General features: G+C 39.3%; 1 protein-coding gene across 1 annotated transcript in view; it reads left to right on the forward strand.

Moving 5' to 3' along the window:
• The window catches only part of TENM1 (teneurin transmembrane protein 1), a 299,751-nt gene that overhangs the window by 44,364 nt on the left and 228,473 nt on the right, over nt 1-26,914 (forward strand). The window contains exon 2 of the mRNA XM_021406358.1: nt 20,777-21,051. Coding sequence (XP_021262033.1) covers nt 20,835-21,051 — 217 coding nt within the window. The 5' untranslated portion in view covers nt 20,777-20,834. The remainder of the gene's footprint in view (nt 1-20,776; nt 21,052-26,914) is intronic.

Raw genomic sequence — 26,914 nt, forward strand, 5'->3', positions numbered from 1 at the left:
TATATGCCTCTTTTATCATATTTGAACCCTAGCCAGCATGTGACGTTGCTGTTAAACTGAAAATTAATGGAGTATCCAAAGATAAGTAGTACAGCAAGCTGACCTCCTCTGGTCAGCTGTAACCATGGTATCTAAAACACTGTCCAGCGTAACCTCTTTGATGCCTTTTCTTTTCTTTTTTCCTCCAGAAAGAGCTTTTATCAAAATTTCTACAGCTTTCCTGTTGCTCTCACACCCAAATTCATTTCTTATCGGTTGGGAATACACAGTTGGATTTTTCTTTAGTTTAAGAAAAGAAAAAAGTCCCCGCTGAAAAGGGAGATGAATGTAGTTCAGAAAATAACAAAAGAATATCTGTGTGTGTTGAACTGCTATCTCGTTGTATAATCCTGTCTCTTTGAAGCTTTGCCTTTTCTCTATAGACCAACAGCATCTATAGAAATGTAGGTTTAGCAACACTAGGCTTTAAAGTGCTATTCTTGTTTGGTCTGATAAAAGTTTAAGAAAAGGAACGAAGTTATTTGGAAAGAGAATTAATTAGCGCAATGCATTATGTGCCGGTGAGTGTCGTGGAGGTGTCAGGCTGGGAGCAGAGTTCTTGGTGCTGGCAGAGGGCTCGGGGCACCCACCTGCTGGCAGGGCAGGGGCTCACTCTCCCATCGCTGGGTTTCTGACCTCCAGTGAATCCCAGACCCTGGCTTTTTCCATAAAGCAGCAATTTTACATCTCCACCTGTGTCACGTGCCACCCATAAGGGGAGGGAAGGGGTGACAGACTGGTACTACCTCCCCATAGCACTTTTGGATTTGAGACTCAATAGAAGACACTCTGTAAGAAGAGTCACGATTAAGGTTTTCTGTTCAGAAATGGGATTTTCTCTGCATCACACTGGAATATTAAATATATTTGAGATGACAAACAACCGGGAGGTTCAATGCCCCCAAAATCCTGCCCGTGCCCCCACAGTCAGGTGGGCTGCACCTGTGCCAAGAGCAATTCTTCATCCTGCCTGAAGAACCTGGTGGTTCCTGTAGAGCAGCCCTGTATGTCACCCAGCTGACCATAGACCAAACGCACGTCTTTGCCTCCTAACCCAGCCGGTGTGGGATGCAGTTTGTCAAGGAGAATCACTAAAGTGTCAGGATGATACATAAGTTCTATAAGAAGCACACAAACCAGATTGTTTTTACTTGTATGTAGCTGAAAAATGGCATTGAGTAACATTTGAAAGGGAAAAATAACAAAGCACAGCATAGTGGCGTAGAAACTTTGGGGGGCATGTGCATGCACAGAAACACGTATGCTTCGTATGTCACACATTACAGTATTGCCACCTATTGATGGAAATTCAGACTTCACATAGTTAGGATATGTTTTTTTTTTTCCAATACAACTGAGGTCTCCTCCTACTGGTGAGACTGGCAAAGGAACTGATTGTATAAGTGGAAGAGCAGCTCTTAGAGGCACTGGTGATGACGTGGAGCTGTAAAGTAATGGGGGCTCTTCAGAAATCCAGAGTGGATAAACATTATCAAAGAAATCTAAAACTGCTGGTGCTTCCGCATAACTTAGATGTGTGAGCCCATTTCAGTGGCATCTCTGTGACGAACAAAGGAGTGCGTGTGTCTGGTCTGCACGTTTCAATCTTATCCTCTGTAATTTTCATAGGGACAAACTGATCACTGAAACAAATGGTTAAACACATTGAGACAATATAAATAAGTGACTGCGTGAGCTGTACTTCAAAAACTGTGTTCACAGTCAAGTTGTTCTTTCTTAATTGTACTGAAGAGTGATACACTTTTATTTAGATAATAAACAAATACCCATTGGCTGTAGATCTGATACATCGATAAGTGAGTAGTACTGGAGAATAAGAAGCTGGTTAATTTACATTCCTGTTTGAGAGGATTGCTTTGTTCAAAAGAAAAATGTTTTTACTTCTTTGAAAACAAATGAAAACTAATTGGAAGTTGTCCAATACATACTCAGAGCATTTCTGTGAAAAATGAATGGGAAACTGCGAGCACTGGTTTACAATCTGAAAAAAAAAAAAAAAAAACCCATCCCAATGCAATATTGTTTGCATAGCCTTTAAGGCACAAATAGACGCGTCATTCTTTTAAGCAATCTGCTATCCACGTTTATTCCATATTAGAGCTCTTTTCATTATTTATCAGCATTACCTCTAGGATGTGCTCTCATATTTTGGAGGTGTGCAATGAAATGCACGAGCCTCTTTTGTCTTCCCTGCCAAACACAGCTTAATTGCCTGAATATTGCTCTGCTGCAAATTAATCCAGCCTGCGATGTCTCAGGTATGAGTAAGCATCTTCCTCAAGCCCCTTGCAGGGGTCAGTCTGAAAATCCCAAAGCAGATCTGGCCCCCTCAGGAGACATGCTACATCTGGGATACTGTCCTGACACATTCCGCTTTGTTTGCAGAAATTTTGTTTGGGCAAAATCTTGTTTCGCTGAGGAATCCTTGACAAATCGTCTACTGCATACGTGTGCATGCCCATAGCGTGTGTCCTGGTAAGGTGGTTTGTGCTCCAGGCAAGCCCAATGCATCTGAATGTTCCGGATTCATGGTGTGTGCGTGGATCAGCCACGTTGTGTGGGCGTAAATCCAACGCTTCCAGAAGCTTCAAACTCGCTGTGTGAGTGTGGCATAGGCATGGTATTTCTGCTGGGGGTTTTGCCGACAGAAAAGCAGCAACCCTTGTCCTGCTGCCCATAAAGAGCTCTGCTCGTCAGGGGTCAATCCTGGGAGAAAAGGCTGGCCAGGAACAGTTGGTGAGTAGCAGCATCGTACACCTCTTGTCCTTTCTATAAAATGCTATTTTTCTCTGGCAGTTCCTCTCTAAGAGCCCTGCTGAAGCAGTGACCATGATACCCATGTTATTCCTTTGGCTTTTCTTTCTTTCACCTTGGGCTCTGTGTTTAAAGATAGATGGAGAAAACATCAGCCATGCGTGAGTGTTCTAACTCTAACCCTGAACCTTGCAGTGGGAGGAGGAGGAGTGTATTGTTTATAAAGGTACTTTAGAGATAATGGCTCTACTGTGTATTTTGTAACATCCAAAAACCCAAATGCAAATTCTGAAGTCTTCAAAGATTGTCTGCTTATATTCCAAAATTGCATGTTCTTGAGATATAGTTTATTTCATTGTAAACTGAACAGGATTATACACGAATGGTCTGATTAGCTTTTTTCAATGCCATGAAATTTTAATGCTTTCCTGCAGGGGGCTGAGATAAATCTTAGGGCTGGCAGACAAGAGTTCCCGTCACTCTTTCAGGTGAAGCATGAGCAAAAATTAACCTCTATTATAGAGCGTGGAGCTGAAACGTAGCACTTGTTCCGAACACATTGTGCAGCAGCGTGCAGCTGTTTGAGCTACTGCACGCACATTTGGCAGAGTGTGAACAGGGGGGCACGTAGAGCACGCGAAGGGAGGGAGGAGGCAGGTCTGAGAAGGTGACCAAAAGGGATGGAGAAAGCCACAGAAGGAACACAAGGACAGCACTGGGGAAAATAAAAACGTTTCTAGTTTTTTTTTGCAAAGAGCTATAAAAAAGAAACTTGTCGGTGAAAGAGATTCCTACTCAAATCAGAGAAGGCTGGTTTTGTGTATTCATTGTAAAATAGCTAGATAGTTTGAAATAGGTGGCCCCAGAACTTTACTACTGTGGCACGTGTCTAATACATGACATGTATTAGAATGGTATCGTATTTGTGATGACTTGTAATTTGCAGCTTCTTTGCTGCAAGCTAAATTGAATTCTGTGGCAGAGTTCTAATTTCTGCGTGTAATTGCACACAGTTTGTTGTACAGATACCAGCATGTCAAAATCAGCAACTCATGAGAGCTGTATGGCCTTATCTATCTCTCATTTGTCAAGAGTTGATAGGAAACATCTGCGAGCACATTCAATCTGTTAGCTGTATTTATTCACCCAAGCTTAACTGTCAAGTAGAACGTACCTGGTAAGATTAGACTATGGGGATGACCTTTGCTAATAAGGCAATCTGAGTTACATCACACGTGGTGTACACTAAGCCCCTTGTAATGAAATGGTATTTTGAAATGGCTCTGTGCTATTTCATCCCAATACAGATAAAGGTGAAGGAGCCTATTTACTGGAAAGTAACCTTACATTTCATAGACAGTAAGGGAGAAAGGAACAAGAAGTATAGGAAGAATTCTTCTATCGGGTTCTAATGTTATCTTTACGCGCAGTCTAGTTTTACAGTTTGTGGGGTAGTAGTGGGAAACCTTGCCACTGGTGTTCCCAGAAGCTGTCAGGTTTCTAGTGCAGCTTGTTCATGGGAATATCCAGCATTATGATTTACCATTACCCATAAAAATAAGCCTCTAGAAATTATAGTGGATTTAACATTTATCCTTTTATGTACATTGATGCCGTGGTAAAATTTAGTATTCCTTGGTAATATATAGAAGGTGATATTTCATGTGAAAACCAATTCTGTATTTTTTAATTGGAAGACCTGTAGCAGTCCTGTGTTCAGACCTCAGTGTCGTATCAGCAGCCTCAAAGCCAGGGCACCCTTCTATGAAGCAGGAGGAAAGGGGCTGTGATACCTTTAGAATACACGGAGAGATGCACGAGGGAGCATGAAATACTGGAGAAATGTGGTGGGATCGGATTGCTCGTGGGAGAGGAGGAGTGGTTCTGTGCCCTTGTTAATGGGCGTGTCTTGGAAACGTGCGTGCTGAAAGTTTGTGGTTTTTTAAATTAATTGTTAGTACAAGTTGCTTTAAGAAGGATGGGCATCAATAAATTCCTTGTGAAATATTTGTTTAATTATCTTATTTCAAATGACAGTGAGCTCAAGTGCCCAAAGAAATATGTTTTTTTGCAAGAAAAAGGATTAACATGGCAGCAATCGTAGCCCTTGATGACTTACTTAAAGATCTTGGTTAAATCTCTTATTAGATTTAGCAAAGATATTTGTTTCCTTTACCAAAATGATAGGTTTAGCGTCTTCCAAGGGAATATTTAATAGAAATGCTTTGTATCGTATTATCCACTTGTGGATTAAGCTTGCTGAGCTGCTGGAAAACTCAGCGGTAGTCCAGAGTTCACAACCTTAATCTGATTAGGCTGTTTCTGATGATTAACTTGAAGTTCCTTATTTATTTATTTCAAATCTGGGGGACCTTAACTTCTTAGGAATTTGTGCATCTCTGCTGAGATCAACCTAATCCTGCTGACAGAACTCAGAATTACAAAATCTGAACCGACTGTGGAGTTCACCGCTTAATGTGACTCAATCAGGAATAATCTTTCGTCAGCCGGGAATCGAGAGTGGATGCTGAACTGAAAAACTGACAGCTGGGTGCACTTTAGTTCTTTAATAATGTTTTTTTTTTTTTTAAATACTACAGATCTGATAAAAGGGGTGCGGGGTACAGGCTGGGCAGTGCCTGTGTCTCCGTGGTAGTGGCCCTGGTGGTAGGAGGCAGCTCTGTGTGTGCAGTGGTGACAGATTTCTCCCCGTTTTGTCCTCGTTACTTAAGCATATTCTCGATGGGTTCGTGTATCCGTTAGCTAAAACGTGAACTAGTACTACTGAAATCAGCCACAGAGATCACTCAGTGAATGTTATTGTTGCTTTCCTAGCCTATCAATGCAGGCAATACATAGATTTGTGATAAAAGACTATTTTTCATTATTATAAACAGCGGTGTCCCTAGCAGACCCGTTTTCCTCTTTTATGAATGAATGAAACTGTATGCTGTGTTAAGTTCGGGTTGTTTGTTTTGATGTAAAAAGGCATTTGATCATTATTAAGCATTTATTGACTGCTTTTCATAACCATTTGACTTGGAAAGTGATGATCAGGCTAGATTATTAGCAAATTGAAATTTGGTAGATAAACACGTGGCGCTCATTAATTTAAGCCTTTAACTTTTGGTCAGTACGACGGTGTTGATTACCTTCCAGATTTCACCCAAGGTATTTATGCTATAAGAATTCCATTTCTCCTTGTTTTCTTTTTTGTTTAAACTCATCAGGGAAACAAATGGACTCAGTGTTTTGGTCAGCTGATTAATTTGAGACCTCTGTGCACCCACATTTGGATGTTATCCAAAAGAAGTGTAAATTCTGAATTCACTTTTTTAACATCTTGCTTGCCACAGACTTCCACTGGAATGTCAGGTTCTCTTTTCCTTTCCTTGTCGCAAATAGATGAAGGAGGATTTTTCATTCCAAACTCAACTAATGCTATTTGTTATCCAAATTACTTTGGGGCTGAAATACAGCTTAAGATGGTTTAAAGCCAAGCTATTGAAATAGTTCAGCCTGCAAACATCTGTGTAGTAAAATGGGCCTGCTCAAGCTGCTAATAAGACAGGTTTTGTCAGTGCTTCTCCCAGTGCTTTTGTAATCATCATCTTAGTCCTCTTACTCGACCGGAGGAAATCACGGCACTGCACTGCTAAGTGTGTGCGGCGTGGGTCTGAACTCCTGGATGCTCTGTGAGTCAGTGCAGCTCCCGACAGCTTTCAGAACACGTGCACCACGCACTGCTGCTGGTCCCCACCAAAGGGAAACGTAATTCTAACTTCTAAAGTCAGAAGAGCGGGTGAACAGTGCAGCTCCAGCAGTTACCCTGTGTTTGCTCAGGCTTCATCTTTAAATATTGAGGTGATGATGTGGAGGATGACCTGTATACTGCATGTTTGTAATTTTAGCGAATTCCTTTTTCCAGTCAGTTGATGCTCAGAGGACTGGAGCACCTCTCCTATGAAGAAAAGTTGAGGGAACTGGGCTTGTTTAGCTTGGAGAAGAGAAAGCTCCGGAGAGACTTCATTGTGGCCTTCCAATACTTGAAGGGAGCATATAAACAGGAGGGGGAATGACTATTTACATGGGTGGATAGTGATAAGACAAGGGGAAATGGTTTTAACTAAGACGGGAGATTTAGGTTAGATATTAGGAGGAAGTTTTTCACTCAGAGCGTGGTGACGCACTGGAACAGGTTGCCCAGGGAGGTTGTGGATGCCCCGTCCCTGGAGGCATTCAAGGCCAGGCTGGACGTGGCTCTGGGCAGCCTGGTCTAGTGGTTGGCGACCCTGCACACAGCAAAGGGGTTGATGATTTGAACAAGTCAGGTAACCAAAAAGCTGTATTTTTCAGTATGTCACATGAAAATTAATAATTTTTCACTTACCAAAGAAGCAGTGATTAGCAACAATATTAACTAAACTCATTTGTTTGCTTTTTTGTCTTTAAAAAAATGAATGAATTTGAAATGCAAGAGGAAAGAAAAGTACATACATCCTACTTTGTTCTTTCCAGCCGACATTTTTTGCTGATAAGCATTGCGTGTTCTTGATAATAATGATTGGGCTGAGAGTGCTGACATTGTTTTTTAAAAATTGTTTTTAAAATTAGCCTTTATACCCAAGTATATTTCAAGCAAGAAAATCCCAGTGCGTTTTACTTAACGTCCAGGATTTGGAGTTAGAGAGGAGCAGAACTGAGTCGCTGCTGTGCTAAAAGGGTTTCCAGTAAAGGAGCATGGTTTAGCATTTTCTTTCATGGTGCATGTCAAGGGACTTGAGCTCTGTGCAACTAGATCTTCTGTAGATCTTCAGTTTCAGATAATACTGACATCACCAGGGCTTAGTGAGCCTGCTTGTAGTTGTGGTGCCTAGCACTGTTACAGACCTGGCCTATGTTACATGGGAAAATGAAGCTTGAACTCATAGATAGCTTGTATACTTCTTGTGAGGGCTTTCTGGGTGACTCATGCTGGGACACTTGGCTTTTTTGGAATTGAGTAGAAGCTCAGCTTTGCTATGCTTGGCGCAGTGTGCTGTAGTTTCATTTCTGGCAGCTTCCTAGAGATGCTGGCCCTAACTCTGTTTCTGTAAAATTGAGCCTCTCTGTCCAGTGCAGTAACAGGAGCATCCATGTTTCAACCTTCGATTTCCTGATAAGTGATTAGTGGAGCGTTGTGTTCACTGTGTGATCTCTCTCATTTTTTTTCCTTTAAACATACAAAAATTCTTCTCATTCTCCACTTAGCATCTGAGTTTTTTTTCTTTGTTTTGCTGAGTTACCAGCAGTTTTGCTGAGTGTTATAACAGTTTGGACAGACACTGACTTCCTAGACAGTGGATTTAAGCAAGAAACTCAAGTGGGAGGAGCAAATGACCTTTGTGCTTTATAAGAAACCTGGCTCTTGATTTGACTTAAGGGAAAAAAGAAAAAAAAAAGTTTAACAAGAGCTGGATAGAAATGACACGATGGCACTCCATTCTCAGCAGTTCTAGGCATTAACCAAGGTTTCATCCACCCAGCTATTCAGCTATTTCCAGCAATAAGTTGACTGTTTCCTTCTTTTTGTTATTAAGATGCTTGCTGTATCATGATCGCTTAAGGAATGCTTCCTTCCCTAAATTTATAGATGGGCTGAAGCCATTGGAAAGGGAAGTGCTGCCCCTGCAGAGTGCTCACCCCGTGGGCAGTGCAGAACTGGAGCTCCTTCTTTTCTGCCTGTTTGTCTCTGGTGGCATCTGTACCACACGTAGTTCAAAGTCATATCTGCTGTAAGAGCTGGATGTACTGCTAAGAATAAGGATTTGTTTTATCTGTATTTTTACTGTGGTTAGGTCTCCAATCCTGATCAAAGCTTAGCTGGAAGTCTATTAATAACGGAGCTAGGATTTGTTGGAGCTCACATGAGAAATGGCCTCTTTAATGATCACTGTAGTAGCAAATTTCATGTTAATGTTTATTGTTGAGCCTGCAGCTTTGTGTTACTTGCAATTCTGTAAAAAGAGAATAAGGTTCTACGTGTGGGGGGAATTTCTGCCTTTTTTGGGGGGGGAAGTAAAAATTTGCATAGATTAAAACAACTCTACTTGCACTATTTTTGAAGCAAAAAAATCTTGTCTATGTAAAAGTCATAAACAAAGAGCCCTATTTGAGAGCCTGACCTTTACTATGCAAACGTGGTGGTTGAACTCAAGCTCTAGGACTACGTTCAGACTTGTGCTCTTAGGAAAAAGATTGCATTCTGCATCTACAGTGGAGGGATCTGGCGTTTGGTTTTAGGGGTTTGGTGGTTTTTGCTTGTTTCCTTCAGAAAATGCATGTTCATTCCATAATTACAGTTACATAGCCTACTGTAGGTGTCTGTAAAGCCTATACTTTGTTTGGTCTTCTTAAGAGGGATTAATGCATATATTTATCAGGGCTTTTTTTTTTCCCCATTATTTATAATAGAGGTTTTTAACTTTAGCTCCCATCAAACTCCACAGCCAGTATCAATTTCCAAAAAAAAAATCGTCTTAACGGCTTGATATGTTAGTGCTGCAGAATTCAGTATCTATAAAGCAAATGTTCAGACAATTTTCTACTGTATTTTCACTGAAAAATAAACTTTTCTCCTTTCAAAGTGGTATAGGACCTGCATCACATACACAGGTATAGCTCATGCTGATGTCTGTTCTGCTGAGCGATGTCCGTACTCACTGAATTGTGGCTTTGCCATAACGTGTAGCCCTAGATGTTCCACAAAGCAGCGTTCACTTGAGCGTGAAGTGCTTCCAGATGCATGTAAAGGTCAACTATAGACAGATCTTTCTTTTGCTACAGCACAAGAAATGAGCGTTTCATTTTGTTTTGAATGTTTTCTCCTTCCCATTTGGTCTCAGCACAGTGTTACAGCAGTAGCTCAGGGCTCAGCAAAAGGCTGGAGCACTCCCTGAGCCTGATGCTGCTCATGCCACTGCCCTGTCTCCTTTGGCATCCTCAGTCCTATCTTACCTCGGTGGTAATAGTGCCTGCAGCATTAACATAACAAGCAACGTGTCAGTGAAATGGCAGTGTTTAGGAAGGTGTCCTCAAGCTACACACCTTTCCTTCTTAGGTAGAGGAGTGATTAGTCTGAGTCATCTCTAATAACAGTTGTCAGAAGACTTCTTGCCGTATGCCAAACTGCTGAATCTTGGAGCTCCTGCTCACCTAGAAGCATCAACGTGAATATTTGCAACACACGAGGCTGGGAATTCTCTGCAGAAGAACCAATGCTGGGTGTCTTCTGGGAGTGCTTATTTCTGTGGCTGCCTGTGAGATGCGATCTGTGTATACGTGATGTTTTCTCTGATGTTCTTTTATCTGCAGACTTCCTTAATTTTAAAGCCCCATACTCTGCGACAACAGAACACTGCCGTTTTCTTCAGCAGTATTTGTCGTTCAGCATCATGTTCTCAAATCCGTCGCTGCTGACTTGCTGTCTTGTGCAGATCAGCAGTGGTTTGCTTCATTAATGTCACAGCCACTTTTTTTCTGCTTCCCCAAGCGTCTCTGGCATGTAACCCAGAGCAGCTGATACCTGTGCAGTGGGAAATGTCTCTTTCCCTTCGCTGCCGAGCTGCACATAAGACAAAGCAGAACAAGCAGCCAGTAACCAATGGTGCTGGCAGAGGCTCCTTGCGGCGCTGAATGGTGTCTGGTATTTACAAAAGTTGCAAAGCAGGGATTGAAATGTGGGATGAGAGTTAACAGCCCTCCTCAAGTGAAAGGAAGGGTTTTTTGGAAAGTGTGAGATCACTGGCAGCTGTGAAAGGCAGGTGCCCATCTCCTAACCTCAGTAAGAAGCTCTTGATACAGGAGAATACAAAAAAGGCTGCTCACTGAACTGAATATAATGCAATTCAGCCATAGGTTAAAGAAAGGTCATTTTCTTGCCTTGTTGGCTGGAAAGAGACAGCAGAGCCCTAACATATAATTGTGTTCTCTGACAGTAAAAGGAGCCTCTTGGTGCTTTGGGAAAGGATAGTGACATTTTACTTGCTCATGAAAGAAGAGAGCTTCAGTTAAACAGCTATTACAGTCCTCCTACTTTTTCCCAATGTAAATAGAATTAACACAAGCTGAATTGTTATCCACACAACATCCCCGAGGAAAAATGATTCGCTGTGACAACAGCAGATCCTAACAGTAAGGCAAGGATAATGGTTCTGTTTTTTTTTTTTTAAAGGCAACTTGTACAGATATATATGTGTGTGTGTATACATAGATACGTGTAAAGGCAACAGACAAAAGCCACATATTTCAGTTTCATCTTTCTCTTTCTTCTTCCTGTGATTTTACAGCTGAAGAAAGCAAGCTGAGCTGAATGGAGTTATTGGTGAAGTGCTAAGGAGAATGTGTCTTTGAAGTGCTGTGGCAGGGTGATCACAGGAGATGCTGATGTAATTAGGTACATGACATATGGTTTTGAGAACTTATTCCTATCAGTGAGCAGTGGCACAAATTCACTGCTCCTAGCTGATGGAGCCATGGTGGGGTTGTTGTCTTCCTCGTTCCTCTGGGAGGTCACTGGGGACACAGAGCCTCCTGATGGCTTCCTAGAGGCTCACCTTCCTCTTGCACCGAGGCCAGAAAGTGGGACCACTTGGCTTCTTACACACTCCTGCTTAGATTCTTGTTTAGGACGGAGAAACAGTTGGAGCAAATGCCATCTGCTTTTGACCTAACATTATCTATTGCGGAATACAAAAAAAAATTGGTCACCCTCAGTCCCTCCTGTAGTATTTTTTGGTAGTTGTGCCTAAATTCAGAGGAAGGGCAGTATCTGTCTGTATCAGTAGCGCCTACGCTGAACAAAGACATGTACAAATCGGAATTGATCAGCAACTCCTCACTGAAATGGTCTTTATCCTGTCTAGAAGAGTTAAGAGGTGACAAGGTGCTTTATGTAGCGATGGTTTAGTAAATATACAACAGCCACCTGTTATAAAGAAGTATTTCTGAATGGAAGTGACTAGTTGTTAGTGAGGCTAAGGATTTTATTAAAAATGGTGTATGCTTAGTTCATAGATAGTTGAACAAATTCATATTCAACACTGAACTTCTGTCTGAATTTGTGTGGTATTTTTATCTACCTAACGTGTTTCCCCTAGTGTGGAATTGTAGATTAGTATGGAAATAAATGGCCTAGTCATTCGTAAAGTCATAACAAACATGGCTGCATCCCCATGTCTGTCTTCTGTCTTGTGTTGTGAAGGTAAAGATGAACACAGAAATAAAATAGTTTAGCCAAATTAGCTCAGGAACATGAGTCAGTGATGGGTTGTTAGAGTAGTATGGTGAGGTTGCGGTTGGACTTGATGATCTTTAAGGTCTTTTCCAACCTGAGCAATTCTATGATTCTAATAGGAAAGAAAATTATTCTTTTAAGATTACTTTAGGATTTCACTATCTGCTTCTACAAATAGGTGAGAGGATTTCGGTTGCAACTTGGAGGGTCAGTTGTTTAAACATGAAATCATTTTCTACCTGTTAATGAATTTTTCCTCAAGAGATGCTGCATTTTATGGAAAAAAATGCTTACAAAAATGTTGCTAAGATGGTACTTCTAATGAGAAAGCAAAAAATGTCCGTAACACTGAAAAGCAGAGTATGTAAAAATGTGAATTATGTTCAAACAACCAAGAAGATTGTTTCCTGAAGTCCAAAGGAAAGAATGCCATGCATAAAGGGATTTAGTTCCACAGGAACGTTGGAGGTGTAGCTGTATGGTTTTAGCCTGTTACATTTCCTTGTGTAGGTGAACCTTTAGAAATAAAGCTTAGGAATGTTCCTACTCTCCAGTGCTGGCACTGCCCTTTGTGAAGAGGACTGTATAATCAGTTTGCAGAAAGTGTGTGGTCGTGGATGGAGAACTTATCTTAAATTCATCTCTGCCAAGAAGGCTCCCACAGCTACGACTGGTAAAAATGGGTAGGTGCATAATGTACTTCCAGTTTGCACTACAGAAGACTCTGGCACTTGCAGGAGAAATTTCTAGCAAACATCCATTACAAAAGATTCTCTATTGAAATGAGAACAAAGGTTCCACTAGAAAGATCTCAGAGGATTTGAATGTAGCTTTTCATAGGTGACATGCTGATACAAGGCAGTTCTCGAGGGGTTACATCAAGGCATAAATCAGCAGTAATTTCAATCCCACAAGATCATAGCATTATCATGAAGAGAAGGAAAATCAATCTGACACCAGCTCAAATAATAGCACTTCTGGGAGCCGCACTATACAGTACAAGTCCATCGGGAGGGTCTGCTTGTCAGAACAATGGCACTTGAAGACACCGAATACTTTGGCAGACATCAAAGCAAGAAGAAAAGGAACAGTAAGATGAGTTCTCAGGCGTGATGGTGTCAGGCATGTGAGTAGCAACCTGAGTGATACTTCAAATGGAGGCGATGCAGATGTTGGTCGCGTGGTCAAGGCAGTACGCAGGTCTTCTTGCAAAAAAAAAAAAAAAAAAAAGTACATCAAATGCCTGAAAAGCTTTTTAAGTTTTAACTTAGGTGATGTCAAAACTGCATAATAATTGATGGCATTTCTTTCTAGAATTAGAAGAGAAAAAGTTAAGAAAACCAAGCGTGTAGGAAAAGAGTGAAAAGTTTGTTTTCTACGTGTAGTCAATTGAGCTGGCTTCGCAAGTGGAAGTTCTTCTCACGCAGCTGCTGTGCAGATTAATTTGGATATTTGTAATCTTGCAAGACAGGAAAGTGTAGATTACATGCCTGGCCTAAGTGCTCGGTCATTTTAGGCTATACTGAAAACTAACCTGACACTGAAATCAGTGCTGCTTCAGAAATCCTTGAAGTTGTAATACAGCAAAAATAATGAAGCAGTAGTTCCTTTTTTGCAAAACTTTAATTGAAATATAAACAAGCCACAGCAAAGCTGAGCAGTAGACAGGATGAGAGATTATGATAATATTTAAGATACCATGTCTCATTGGCAATACTCAGCTGGGAGCTTTAGGGTTTTGTTTCAGAGATGTTTCTTTGGTAGGGTTTTTTGGTTTTGCAAGTGGAAAAGAAAATTGCTGAGGCCCGCTGAGATGTTCTGTGATGTCTCGTGGGGTCTTTCATAGAGAGTAGAATGAAAGCACAAGTACAGTGCCAGAAAGAAACAACCTCCCTTTTTGTGCCTTTGTTCACTGTGATGTCGACTGATCAAAGCTTTTGTTTTATCAAGAAGAATGATACTTAAACTTATTTTTGTGCTTTGATACATCCATAAGTGCTCCGGTGAAAAACTCTCATTTTTTCAATGAAGAATTCTTTCCTTATTCTAATTAAAAACAGGAAAAATGGAAATGGAGACAAAATTCTCAACTGAATGTTTCAAACGCCACTGCCAATGTGTCCTAGTATCGAACAGTGTAATACTTAAGTTGCATTCTTAGATGTTCCACGGTATTGATGTGTTGTGAATTGTTCTCATGTGCTAACCTTATTGTATTAAAAAAAATTAAATTGGTATCTCAAGAAATTAATAATACCCGCATCGAACATGTTATTTTCATTTTTTGTAATCTCTTAGCTACTAAATTGGGTCTTAAAAATTATGTTGTTGCTAATTAGGGATTACTGGGTTGTCTTAATTAGGCACGCAGTTGGAAAAGGGACATAGCAGTAATTATCTCAATTTGATGACCGTACAATCTGCATTATCAACAAATAGTGAAAGCACAATTCAATTTTCTAGTACAATACTTCTTCCATGTCAGTCTATTTTAAAACAGTGTGTTACAGAGGACAATACTTGCTTACTAGGTGAAGATCCCCTTATTCCTACAGGCATGTACATAAGTACATGTGCATCTTACTTTATCGTATTCTATTGTTAGATAAATGATGGCACTCACACACTAAATACGTAGGTTGCTCTGAAAATAATGCCTTCTATTATTTATTTCCACGGAAACTACAACAGGTAGAGCACAATAACACTATTCAAGATAACAAATTCTCAGCTACAAAACACTGTTTTTCAACATAGCTGTGCATTTTGGCCAGCAGTGAACCAAAGCCTGCATGCTGCTCTCAAAAATCTACACGAGTGAAGGTGCCCCGCTGTCACTGTCACCACTGTTGCAGTGCACCACCCACTGCCTCTCTGTGTTCACATCCACTGTTTGATGTCCACAGATGTTCGGTAAGCACTGGTGAATGTCAGTGAATGCCATTTTTTCAGCGTGGAGGAATTCAGTTCCACCCCTTTGCTTTGTACACACTTCCACGTCAGGTGCCATTCTGTCAGAGTGCCCCTCTGCTGCCATCTGTCACACGGCAACTACATGTGATAATACTGGCGTGAAGTTTCAATCTGTGCTGCCATGCTACCAACATCCACCTTTGACATCATGGGCCAATGTAATAAGATAGGACTTTCAGAGCAGCCTTCATGTATATATATAAATACAATTTTTAAACATCTTCTGCTCAGAAGAGTTCCAAAATTAATCTATACTTTCATAGACAAACTTAGTTACTAAGAGGAGGCAGATTTTTTTTTTGTCTCCATTATTGCAGGGGAGAGCAACATGAACTTCCATTGAAAATAATTTTAATGTTACATCCAGATACATTTAATACAAACAAGTGTCTAGTGGGTGTTGGAAGCATTCTCTGCAATGTTAGGAAGCTTCGTGGTCCCAAGCACAGTTGAATGTGAAGGGGAATGACCCTTTCATCTATTCCATTCTAATTTTAAAATGTCTTTTAGTATGAAAACACAACCTTGATCGTACATCCTCCCTGGAGTAATAAATGAATTCTGAGGGATTTATTTTGAAATATTGATGCCATAAGCTCAGCCTACGCTCTTACACAGGCCGCACTTCCTTGTATCATCCCGGTTTTACAGTTAGGAATCAGGTGATGTTCCTGGGTTCTGTGCTAGATCAGTAAGTGTCAAGCACTTGGTTAGTTTTACTTAAGAACAGGCTTCCTTCCCATTAGCAGCGCACCCAGATGAAGCTTTGAGATGCTGCAGTACTTTGAGGCATTTTTCAGGATGTTTTCTTGATCTGAAATTTAAAGTGTATGTTAGTTATCCTGCAATATAACCTGCAATTGTATTACCTAAAGTACAGTTTTCCAGAAAGATCTGTGCTCCAGAGAATATTCTGAGCCTGTCCAGGATGTGTTTCCCTGAATCATGGATGTACATCATCCACCAGAATTAGGGACTGATCTTTTGTGCTTGAACGCCTGTGCTCACAAACCTCAGATGACTGGCATCCAAAAGAAAGCATTAGGGATTTGTGTGATTTTGCTGTTAGTAGCCATTCTTCAAGGAAAGTGCAGGGTGCATGTTGGCCAAGAATTGGGTATCACATTTGAGCAGCTGACATAATGTATGTTTTCCAGCTCACTGTCAGTCTTGTCACTCTGCAACAGTTTGACTTTCTTTATTTACAGTTTTATTCTGTAGTGGTTTCTCTCTGAAACTGTGGATAAGAGGGAGAACATCTTTAATTATTTTGCTAACTAAAATTAAATTATGCTTTGACCAATGTTAAGTGAAGACTAGTAAATATGGAAATGAAACTTATCCCTCTTCTGTCTATCACAAAATATAAATGTATGGAGAAATGTAATTCACCAACAGGTTAAAACCTTGCACCTGCTAGGGAGTGTGATAAACCTGTGGCATGTTCCTGACAGCTGCATTTTGCATATACCTCTGATTTACTATGTAGTCCACTCTAAGGCAGGAATTGTGCAGTGTGTCAATATTTCAGAATCTTATACACTGAGAAACGCTGGCCACAATGTATTCAGTGATTCACATGCTGTTATACCATCTTCCAACATCTTCTGATGTGCTTCAATTTTATAAACCACTAAAAATGTTCATGTAAATTTAGGTTACTTCTTGGTTTGTTTATTTTTCAAATTCTTTGCAGTCTTCTTTCTTCAGTCTTTTAGGGATAGCTTCAATTACTCTTGGTTATTGTATGACTTTTTTTTCCTTCCAGAGGAAGGCGTTAACTGCTTCTATCCTGCAAAACTAAACAGACTTTCCATAAGTTCATATTGCTGTCTGATTTTATGTGCCATCTAGGAACTAGTTTGTTCCTAGTATACGGCTGTTCAGCTGTTTTAGCTGTTATCTTTCTCAGTGAGTTTAACTGTTCTGTAAAATGTAGAACTTAAAAGGATGAAGGGACTTCCTTAGGTTTTGATACTTAAATATTTAAGGGGTATGGTTTTGTTGGTCTGCACAAGGTCATAAGATTGTTTTCCTTTGCTGTTGATGTTTTCTTCTAGGTATTGCGTGTCTCAAAGATTTAAATCGTGTTTGCTTTTGGTTTGCCATTTGCATTTTACAGTTTTGTATTTCAGAATAGATTTGCAGAATAACAATGCTATCACTTCTGCCTTCAGCTACCCAGAGATTCAATTCCTGCTTAGTCATTCCTATTCAGAAATCAGATGTCTGAAGATGTAATAAGCAAATGCTAACTTTCAGATAAGGGTGTATGTTGAAGGCATATGAATGAATGAGGGAATTGAGCAAATGTGCATTTGGTGGTCGTAATTGATAGAACGACCCACTGAGACTGAAAAAAGGAATTACTGAAAGCAGTCTTCTGAATTCATATTGCAAACAATGAATATTCCTTGCTTATGTTTTAGCATCGTAACTGCCATTGCATTTTTATTCTATGTAGTTTGGATCTGAGGATCCAACATTTCCCAGAGAAGTTCTTATTTTATTAGTTTATCAGCTGAGGCCAAAAAGGTCCCAGTGCTTCATGTCCTTACTCTTACATACTTATGGAAGACCCTTTTCATCTGCATTATCCATATCCTAACCTCTCCAAATAACTCTGGATTTACTGATAGCTAGCTGGATGTGCCACTGGGGATCTGACAGGGTTGGTGGTAGATAGCGTGGAAATCTTCTTATGAAATGAGCACCCCGATAGGATTTTTTGCAAAGCGCTATTAAATTAATGTGATCTCTGTGGCATTGCTGTATTTGAGCACAGGGCTTCTATGCAGTAAAACTCGCACAGTGAGCTTGGTTATAAAACACATATTGATAAGTATGTGCACACACCCTCATCACAGGCCTTCCTGTAGGCTACAGTTGCCCTGACGTTGTTGTGTTTCAGAGTAAGTTGGATCTTCGTCTAAGCAGAATATGAAGGTGGGTAGTCAATATAAGAGGGTTTTGGTGCAAGTGGCATGTGAAAATAGTTTCTAAACACTTGCACAATATGTATTTTAAAAGTTGCATAAAACATAAATTAAAAATATCAATCTGTATAGATATCTTTGTTAGTTCCATGACTTAATTTGATGTTTTGCCTTCAAACAGAGCTTTGTGAGGCTTGGGGGATTTGCAAAACGATGTCTCATTGGGAATTTAAATTAGTTGTATGTTCTTCTAGAAAGCCAATTGTAAACTATGTGCGATATCTATTTGAAAGTTTGGTTGAGTAGTATATGCATTTCATTGCCTACATGAAAATAATCTTTATATAATTTATATATTAGATATAACATATTGATTTATCTTTATGAAGTTTTCATTTTGTTAGATATTTTGTTAAACCTTTCAATGACAGAACACTAATGAAAAGATCAAAAAAGTGCTCCATGAGAAGGAGAGCATTAAGACACTCATACAAAGGTCACTTGGAGGAACTGTAAGCTTTTATGAGACTTTATTATTTTGCTGACAAGGTCAGCTGGATATTGATCAGCTGGGTGTTTTGTTTAGTTACTTGAAGGCCAGTTATTTGAAGAAACCTGTGTCAATATCCAGGCAGTATTCTTTAAACTCCTGACTTACTCCAGTATTTTGGTTGTATATTGCGTTGTCTTTTTCCAAACAAAGTATGATAGAAGGTCAAGTATTTGATTGCTGGTGTTTAAATTCAAGTTATCATAACAAACCATCGTTTGCAAAATGTAAGTGAATTTTGCTGTGGAAAAGTGTGAAGAAGTGGTCTCAACATTACTGTATGTTCCTGACTTGTAAAAGAGTTTTGTGTTGACAAAATTTATGATGCTTTTTTTTCCAGATCTTGCAAATGATTTATCACCTTCTTTCATATTGGGCTAGGTAGCCATGCCTTTATGGAATGTTCATGCCCCAAGGAAAAAAAAAAAAAAAAAATGAAGCCCAAGCACAGCCCTTGGCACGTTGCAGCAAGCCGGGGTTAGACCCGGCCCTGGATTGGCATGGCCTTGCGCTGTGGAAGGCTGCACTGCGGCCTGCACACATGGGCCAGGCCTCGGCACCCTGTAGGTGGAGGTGTGACCCTGTGGGCCTGCAGGGGGTCCCAGAGGATGAGGAAATGTGGTTGGGGTACTTGTAGGTTGGTTGTGAGTTTTAATCATTCCTAAAACATTCAGAGCACTGGAACAAGCTGCACAGAGAGGCTGTGGAGTGTCCTTCTCTGGAGATGCTCAAAACCGGCCTGGAAGCTTCCCTGTGCAGCCTGCTGTAGGGAATTGCTTTGGGGGGTTGGACTGGGTGATTTCCAAAGGTCCTTTCCAACCCCTACAATTCTGTGATTCTACCTGGAGAGCAAAAGGTGTGCACAGAAATGCATGAGTTTTTCTTTCTGTTATTGTTATTATTTTACACCAGTGTGCTTTAAAACTCCACTAAGGAGCTAAGTATGTCAGGTCGGAGGTTTTACGCTTCTGAAAGAGGGATGCACTGTGTGTGTCTGAGGCTTCACATGGTTGCTGTCTTCACGGCACAATTTCTGTCATCTGCTGCACCTTCTTAGCAGAGGCCCTTAGTTTCTCCCCATTTTTCCCTGATTTCTATAGCATCATTTCCATTTGCTCTGTCAGATAGGCTGTATGGGGAGGCTCTATAGAGATGGTCAGTTATAGGGAAAAGCCTCCCCATACCATCAGGTAATCTTCTAAGCCACCCTCATGCCTCTGAGTCATGGCACCTTTGAGTTCTTCTATCATAGATTAGAGTATTAAAGCAACTCAGAAAATGAGTATTTCTTTAGGAAATGTTGGTAAATAGCAGTAAATTATTTAGGCAAATAGTCTTTGAAAAATAAAATTGCAAACTTACTTTCTCAGAGTTTACTGCCTGAGAAACATGCTTCTGAGAAACATCCATTCCTGTTATTTCATCACAGTTTGCATTAAAATGCATGATGGAAACAGCTTCATGAAAGCAGGGTTGTACAAGTTGCAGGATTGTACAACTGCAGCCCACTTGATTTTAATGATACTGGATTTGAACATCATTTTGATGACATCCCGAACTGCAAGTTGCAGTTCTGAAGGTTTTGTTGCAGATCAGCAAGGCCTCCATGTCAGTAACAGTTTAGACAGGATAGTTTAGAAGAGTTTAGAAGGATAAAAGGGGTTGTGCTGCAGGTTGGAAGCTTCCTCTTGAGATGCCCACGCAATCTGAAAGGAAAATGTCCTCTTTCTGAACCACTATATGCTCTTGTTGAGTAACACAGGGACGTATTCTTGTTTTTAATAAGCCTGATCTAAAGTGGGAAGTCTGTTATTCTTCATTAAATGTAATTTTATTTACAGGATAATACTTCAAAACAATGAACTTTCTGGTTTCTAGGCTTATTTTAAAATAAACTAAGATCTTATTTTAACTAAGAATAAATGTACATGAATATTTCTTTAGAGAAGGAGTAACTGTTTCATCCTATCTTTAATGCAAAATAGGTAGCGTATTCTGTGTATAAGGTATGTTTTTTGCTTTGTGTAGTGGGCTTGTACTTTAAGTTACTGTTATTTTAATACCATTTTTAAAAATAAAACAGCAAAATAAGACATACTCAAATTTGCTCCTGAATCGTAGTGATTCAAATACAGTTCAATTGTTTTATATTGGCTAAAAATAAAAATGGACTTTTGAGAGCTAATGTGATGTCTCAGTGGGATTATTATTTGTGTTTTTTTTCCCCAGGACTATTTCCTTAAGGAATTCCAATTGCTTGTTTTCATGATTTTGAGCCTATTCAGAGATGGAGCAGATGGACTGCAAACCCTACCAGCCACTGTCAAAAGTTAAACATGAAGTGGATCTAACTTACACAAGTTCTTCGGATGAAAGTGAAGATGGCAGAAAGCAAAGGCAATCTTATGACTCAAGAGAAACTCTGAATGAATATAGCCAAGAGCTAAGACTTAACTACAACAGTCAAAGCAGAAAAAGAAAAAACATTGACCAATCCACACAAGGTAAATAGCTTATTTTATCTATTAATTACAAAAATTACATTTTGATTACTCACTATGAGATAGTATCATGATGTTAGCAGTCAAGCAGGCATTTTGTTTACAAAGATGTGTATCAATAACCCACTTTTTACTGTTTGTTTTTTTTTACTGTATCATTGTATTGGAAATACTGGATTTTTTTTTTTTTTAAGTGTTATTATTCTAGCAGTGTGGACTTAGTGGCATTCTGGAGACCACCACCTGATTGACAAAATTTTCCTTAGCAGTGGCTACTCTTCTCAGTAACATTGAGTGGCTAACGAGTTACTACATTTACATGGGTTGTGTGGATTTTGGGAAAAAGAAAATCAGCTTGATTTTGTGGGTTGTCTCTGCTTATATCTACAATGAATTCAAATGCTACCATAGTCTTAACAAATTTGTAATGTTATAAATAACAAAGTATTTAAAAATTGAAAATGATTATCCAGTGGCTTAGTATTTTGTTTTGGGGTTGTTTTTTGGATGTTTGGGGGTGGTTTTTTTCTTTGGCCTTTTGCTTGACATGCACGGAAGTCTAGGAGAAATATTTGAGAGCTTATGATGCTGCAGACAAGGTTAGGAAAAGCTACTATTTGGATGCAGATAAAGGATGAAAATTGAGATAAAATGGAAGGAAATGTGCTGCACTTACTGCAGCATTCCCCAATGGACTGCTTCTCCTGGTAACCTGCATGCTGCATTTAATGCATTTCATACAGACAGGTGGCTTATCTCTTGCCTTTAGCTCCATCACAAATTTAAGCAGGGTGGCGGGGCAAGAAGAGTATTTTTAGGAATTAGAGTACTTATCAGAAGCAGAGAGGGCCTCTGCCCTTAAAGTAAAAGAAAAGTTCTCTGTGAGGAGTCCCTTCCTGCTCATCAAGGAAGAGGTTAAATTGATCCATTATCGTGTGCCCACTGTTTCTCAGCTAAAAACTTCTGTACTCACTTTAAAGAAAAATAAAACAACCTTCCACCCCTCACTCAGCAAAAGCTTCCCCTAGTTTTCTATGTATTAAAATAATTTTCATTTTTTTACAAGAAAATCAGGAATATGCTTTTGAAGATGTAAGAATTGTCTCCTCTGTGATGTGTAAATTAATGTAAAAATTAGAATAGCTGAGCTACATAGTTCATATAGTCATCTAACTTTTACTACAGATAAGTTGCTTTTATAGTACTGGTGTTGTCTGAAAGTACCTGTAATTCATGGGAGAATAATTAGCTAGCTGCCAGAGATAGCCTCTATACATGTGCATATGTTCTCTCCAGTACTGGGGAAGACGAAAAGTACAAATCTTAACAAAATGTACTACAGAAAACTTCACCAACATGTTTGACTTGTGATAAATTACTTGATCTTGCACTCCCGTTAGGAGAGCTTGGTTAATATGTCTATATTGCTGTGGCTGGAGATAATGTAAATGTACTTGTAGACCTCTTTAAAGCAGCTACCTCATTCGTGATGATTGGAGCACTGAAAGCATAACCTCTGCATTGGCCAGGCCTCTGAAGAGCTCCTTGTCCGCAGTTTACTGCTACTGGGGCCTGTGTTAGCTGTAGTGTTGATGGCCTAGACAAATGCATGAAGTTTTTAATCACTGAGCTGTAGGCATAGGGAACCAGTCTGTGTCATGTGCTAAATTTATTCTTCCAGAACAGTGCCTCTGAAAGCAGTCATGTTAATAATTTTGGAGAAAGTCATATTAGTGTGCATTACTGCAAGAAGTTGTCAGGCATGAACCTACCTCACTTATTCAGGACTGGTGTGTTAAGAATCAGATTGATGCTTTAGCATGTCAGCAAGTATTTTACACTCATGCTGTAAAATGATTTTATTGGAAATACATGCCAGAAGATTTTTCCGGGCAAATTAATTTTTGGGAGATGCCATATGAATTTGCAGATTTTACGAGCCTTTGTATTTTTCTTCTTAGAAGCAGTGCAGATTTGTACTGCTTCAAACTGCAGTACGTGGTTCAATGTTCATGTTTGCAGGAAAGCTGTTGAGCCTAGTGGTAGTTTGTCAGTGTGTAGGGAAGCACACAAACACTTGCTTACCTTGGGGCACCTCAGCTGATTGAGTTCAAAATTCAGACAAGAGTAAAAAAAAAAAAAAAAAAAAAAGGGTTATAAAGCTGAGTGTAAATATTTAGACTTCAACCAGAGATTGATTGCAGTATTGTACTGTTTCCAAAAGGGCAACCAGGCTTCATGGTGTGGGTCCTCTGAGTTCTTGGTGAACCTTGGTATTTGCTCAGTCAGTGCTAGAAAAACAGCAGGTTCCATTTTGTACTGTGAATTTGGCATGAATCCATTCAACTGTGTGTGGAATGCATCCTTTTCTAAAATTCCTTCTCAGAATCTTTAACAAAGTTTTTCTCATGTTTGGCGCATCTTTGGAATTTAAAAAACAAAACAAGAGAAAGCCATAGTGCCCCTTTCCAAAAGAGATTGTTCTGCGGGGAGAAAGCTGTACCGTGCAATAGCTTAAGATTGCTAATGACTGAAGAATTACTTAAGACTGAAAAAATTCTAAATTTTAAAGCTAAAGAGATCTCCATAGTTACATAGCCAGGTATTCTTCTCTAGCCACTAGCTGCAATTGAAATAGTACCCAGTAGGTGATGAACTAATGAATTGCAAAATGAGGGTAAAATCCATGAACTTCATGCGTGAAAGGTGTGAGAATAGTTGAGAAAACAGGCGCATAGTAACAGTCACGAATAAAGTGATAATGATGAAGGGTGAGACAGCAGTCAAATGTGAATTCTAATGATGGAATGTGAGAAGAACATAATTTCATAATAAAATAATAGCGCAGAGGAGCTTATAACAAGAACAAATATAGACGTATATATTCGTATTGATCTTGTTTTGTGAAAAGAATCATTCAGATGTGTATGGAAACTGGAAGAATTTCTGTCTCCATTAATGTACACCAGAACATTATATATGTGATTCGTATCTCAGAATATCGATGTATCTCAGCAATTTCTTGAAGTTTTATTTTTGTTTTTTTCTATATGGGCAGTTTGACTATTTCATTATTACTTTCAATATTCTGGATTTGTTTCTGTGGAAAGCTTTGAAATCTGAGATTATGTGAATTGATTATGTGTGGATATTTGTGTTTGCATATATAGGCAATCTGTATAAACCATAACTCTACATGGCTCAAGATATTATCAGAGGTCTCAATTATATCCTACACTATTGAATAGCACTGCCAATATTTTTGCAAGCGTCTTTTTATGTCAAAAATTTGTTTGAAAACTCATGTGATATTGGAAATGATGATTTTTTGGTTTTACACATTGAAAACAACACCCAAATGCAAAATACTTAACTTTTGTGTTATTCTTGCATTCCTTGCATTTCCTGAAATTTTATTTCAAATCTTATTCTTCAAAGAGAATTGATTTCTTGGTCAATTTTCACAAGTTTAATAGATGGGAATATGAAGGAAACTCTACAGTAAATATGGAATTAATCTACTGAGAGACTGTCATTTAAGTAACGTTTTCTAGATGGTCTTCCTGAGGTCTAGTACTTATGCCCCTCTTGGAGAGTGCAGTGCGAGATCAGTTGCATTTCTGGAGTTATTTGTTTCAAAATCTTTTAGTTATCTGACAATTTAGATTTAACAAATGATGCCACAGAATGTTGTAAGCTCAGCTATGGTTTGCTCACCTAACAACTCATTGCAAACAGATAGAAAAACCTGCTGACAGCGTCATTCGCTCCTGAAAAGTCAGTGCTAGTTGTATGATGAGTGCATCTTAAAATGCATTTTTTTAATCACTGGAGTGTTCAAACTCCTGTTTATCTGAAGATATGTAAATCTACAATATCTCATCCTGGCAAGAAGATGTTATGAATTCCTGGCAGACCCAGTATCATATAGAGCTTGTGGATACTGGCAAACATAGTAAATTAATTCTTGGAAGAATTGGTAAACACAGTGTTTTGTACTTGAACGAGCTGGGGTAGAATTGGCAGAAGGCATCAGAAATGTTTTCTTGCTTGGAAACTCATTGATGGACCTGGCTGTGAGGAAATAAGATCTCACAAATGTACCATACACATTTTCACTTCTAGCTTATTTATGACACATTTACATCATTAAAACTTTGTTTTCTTCCACAGCTTTTTCTGTTTCCACCAAAGCAGATATGAAGGAAGTTGTATTCCACAAATATTGGCTCTACAAAAGAAGCTTTATTGCTTTTAGGCTAATTATAGATTTGTAGAAAACACTAGTTGAGAGGAATGAGTCTCTGATAGGTTAAGCATCTGGAGTTGAGTCACTGGCATGATGAAGTGTATTGATCATTAACAAAATGAGTGTACAGCAGTTAGGCAAATGTGTATTTCCTGGCAAGACAGATACGTAGACCTGCATTGTAGGCAAGGCAAACTGGAGTTATTCCTTGGAAGAGGATCCAACAGGAAAACTTTTCTGGTAAATGCGTGGAAAAAAATCAGCATTACTAGTATTCTGGAAAACAAGATTTTGGAGTGCTCCACAAAAAAAGCTGTCATTTTCTGCTTTTAGCCCTATAAGGAGGACAAGAGCTAAAGACTGGCAGCTGCTTTAAAGAAGATATATAAAATTGTCTTAAGGAATAAGACATAAATAGATTCAGCTATTGCTAACATCTTCCTTCAGCAAACTCCATTGTTTTAGCTCACTGCTGTTTCCATCAGATCCCCATTCTTACACTTCTTAGCATTGCAGCTCTGCTGTGGATATGTGGGCAACAGACATGTTCTGGCACTCAATAGCACTTACTTTCCCTGGAAAAGAAAAAATGTACGTGTAGTGCAGGAACTGGGGGGCTGTTCTGTTGCGCTTTACGTTTCAGCAAATATAATCTTACCAGGAAGGAAGATTTGAACACATGCAACTCTTACCTTCATATGACCAGTCCAAAACACTTTCATCTATCATTAGAGACATAAATATAAGGTATGTTGACACGGTCTGGTGGAAAATTGTTCTGTCAAGAAAATGTCGTGGTATTTTGTCATCTGCAAAACAGCAAAAGCTTTTTACGTAATAGCTGTATTATTCTCTGATTCAAAAATTACGCAAATCCATTTGGGCCAGGAGATCTGTTTTGTATATGTAGTAGAGCAACAGAGAATCAAATTTGGGCTGCAGATACCATGTGTTCTTTGCTTCACCTACTTAATTTTTAAATAACATATGAGGGTAAAGAAGCCAAATTTTATTGGCTTTTTTTCTTTCTACGAAACATTAGAATAATGCTCAAGCTTAGCATAAGTTCATGATCTTGGGAGCTCTCCCAGTGGAGATGGATGCCAAAAGAATGGCTGAGAAATTCATCATTTCTAATAGAGATTTAGAACTGATGATTATTTGACAGTCATGTCTACAGCTTGTGTAATTTGGGATAACTTTGTTGAAAACTGGAATGCTGTGTCTCACCCATGTGAATTTAGGACTTCTGTGCTTTGAAACATCCAGGAAGATCGGTTTATGAAGGGAAAATATTTTATCAAGGGTGCATCTCTGAACTCTGATTGATACTGAGAAGATAGTGGCCAAGTATTGTCAGTGCTAAGCTGGTGCTCAATGCAGTGTGGTAGAGCAGTTCAATATAGCTCTTGCCAGCATTATTTTTGGAATAAACTCTATCAAAATAAAGAGAGTTATAAAAGTTATTAATGTGTGGACAAGACACAGAAAAATGCATTTTTTTTTAAGTTTGCATCTGGAGGGGAGATGGGTAGTTTTGAAAAAGAAAGGAAAATTGTATGGTGAAAAGTGTCTCTGAAGAACCATTGCTATGCATGCTTCTAGAAGTGAGTTAGT

Source organism: Numida meleagris, chromosome 8, assembly GCF_002078875.1.
Source record: "Numida meleagris isolate 19003 breed g44 Domestic line chromosome 8, NumMel1.0, whole genome shotgun sequence".
NCBI classification, from domain to species: Eukaryota; Metazoa; Chordata; class Aves; order Galliformes; family Numididae; genus Numida; species Numida meleagris.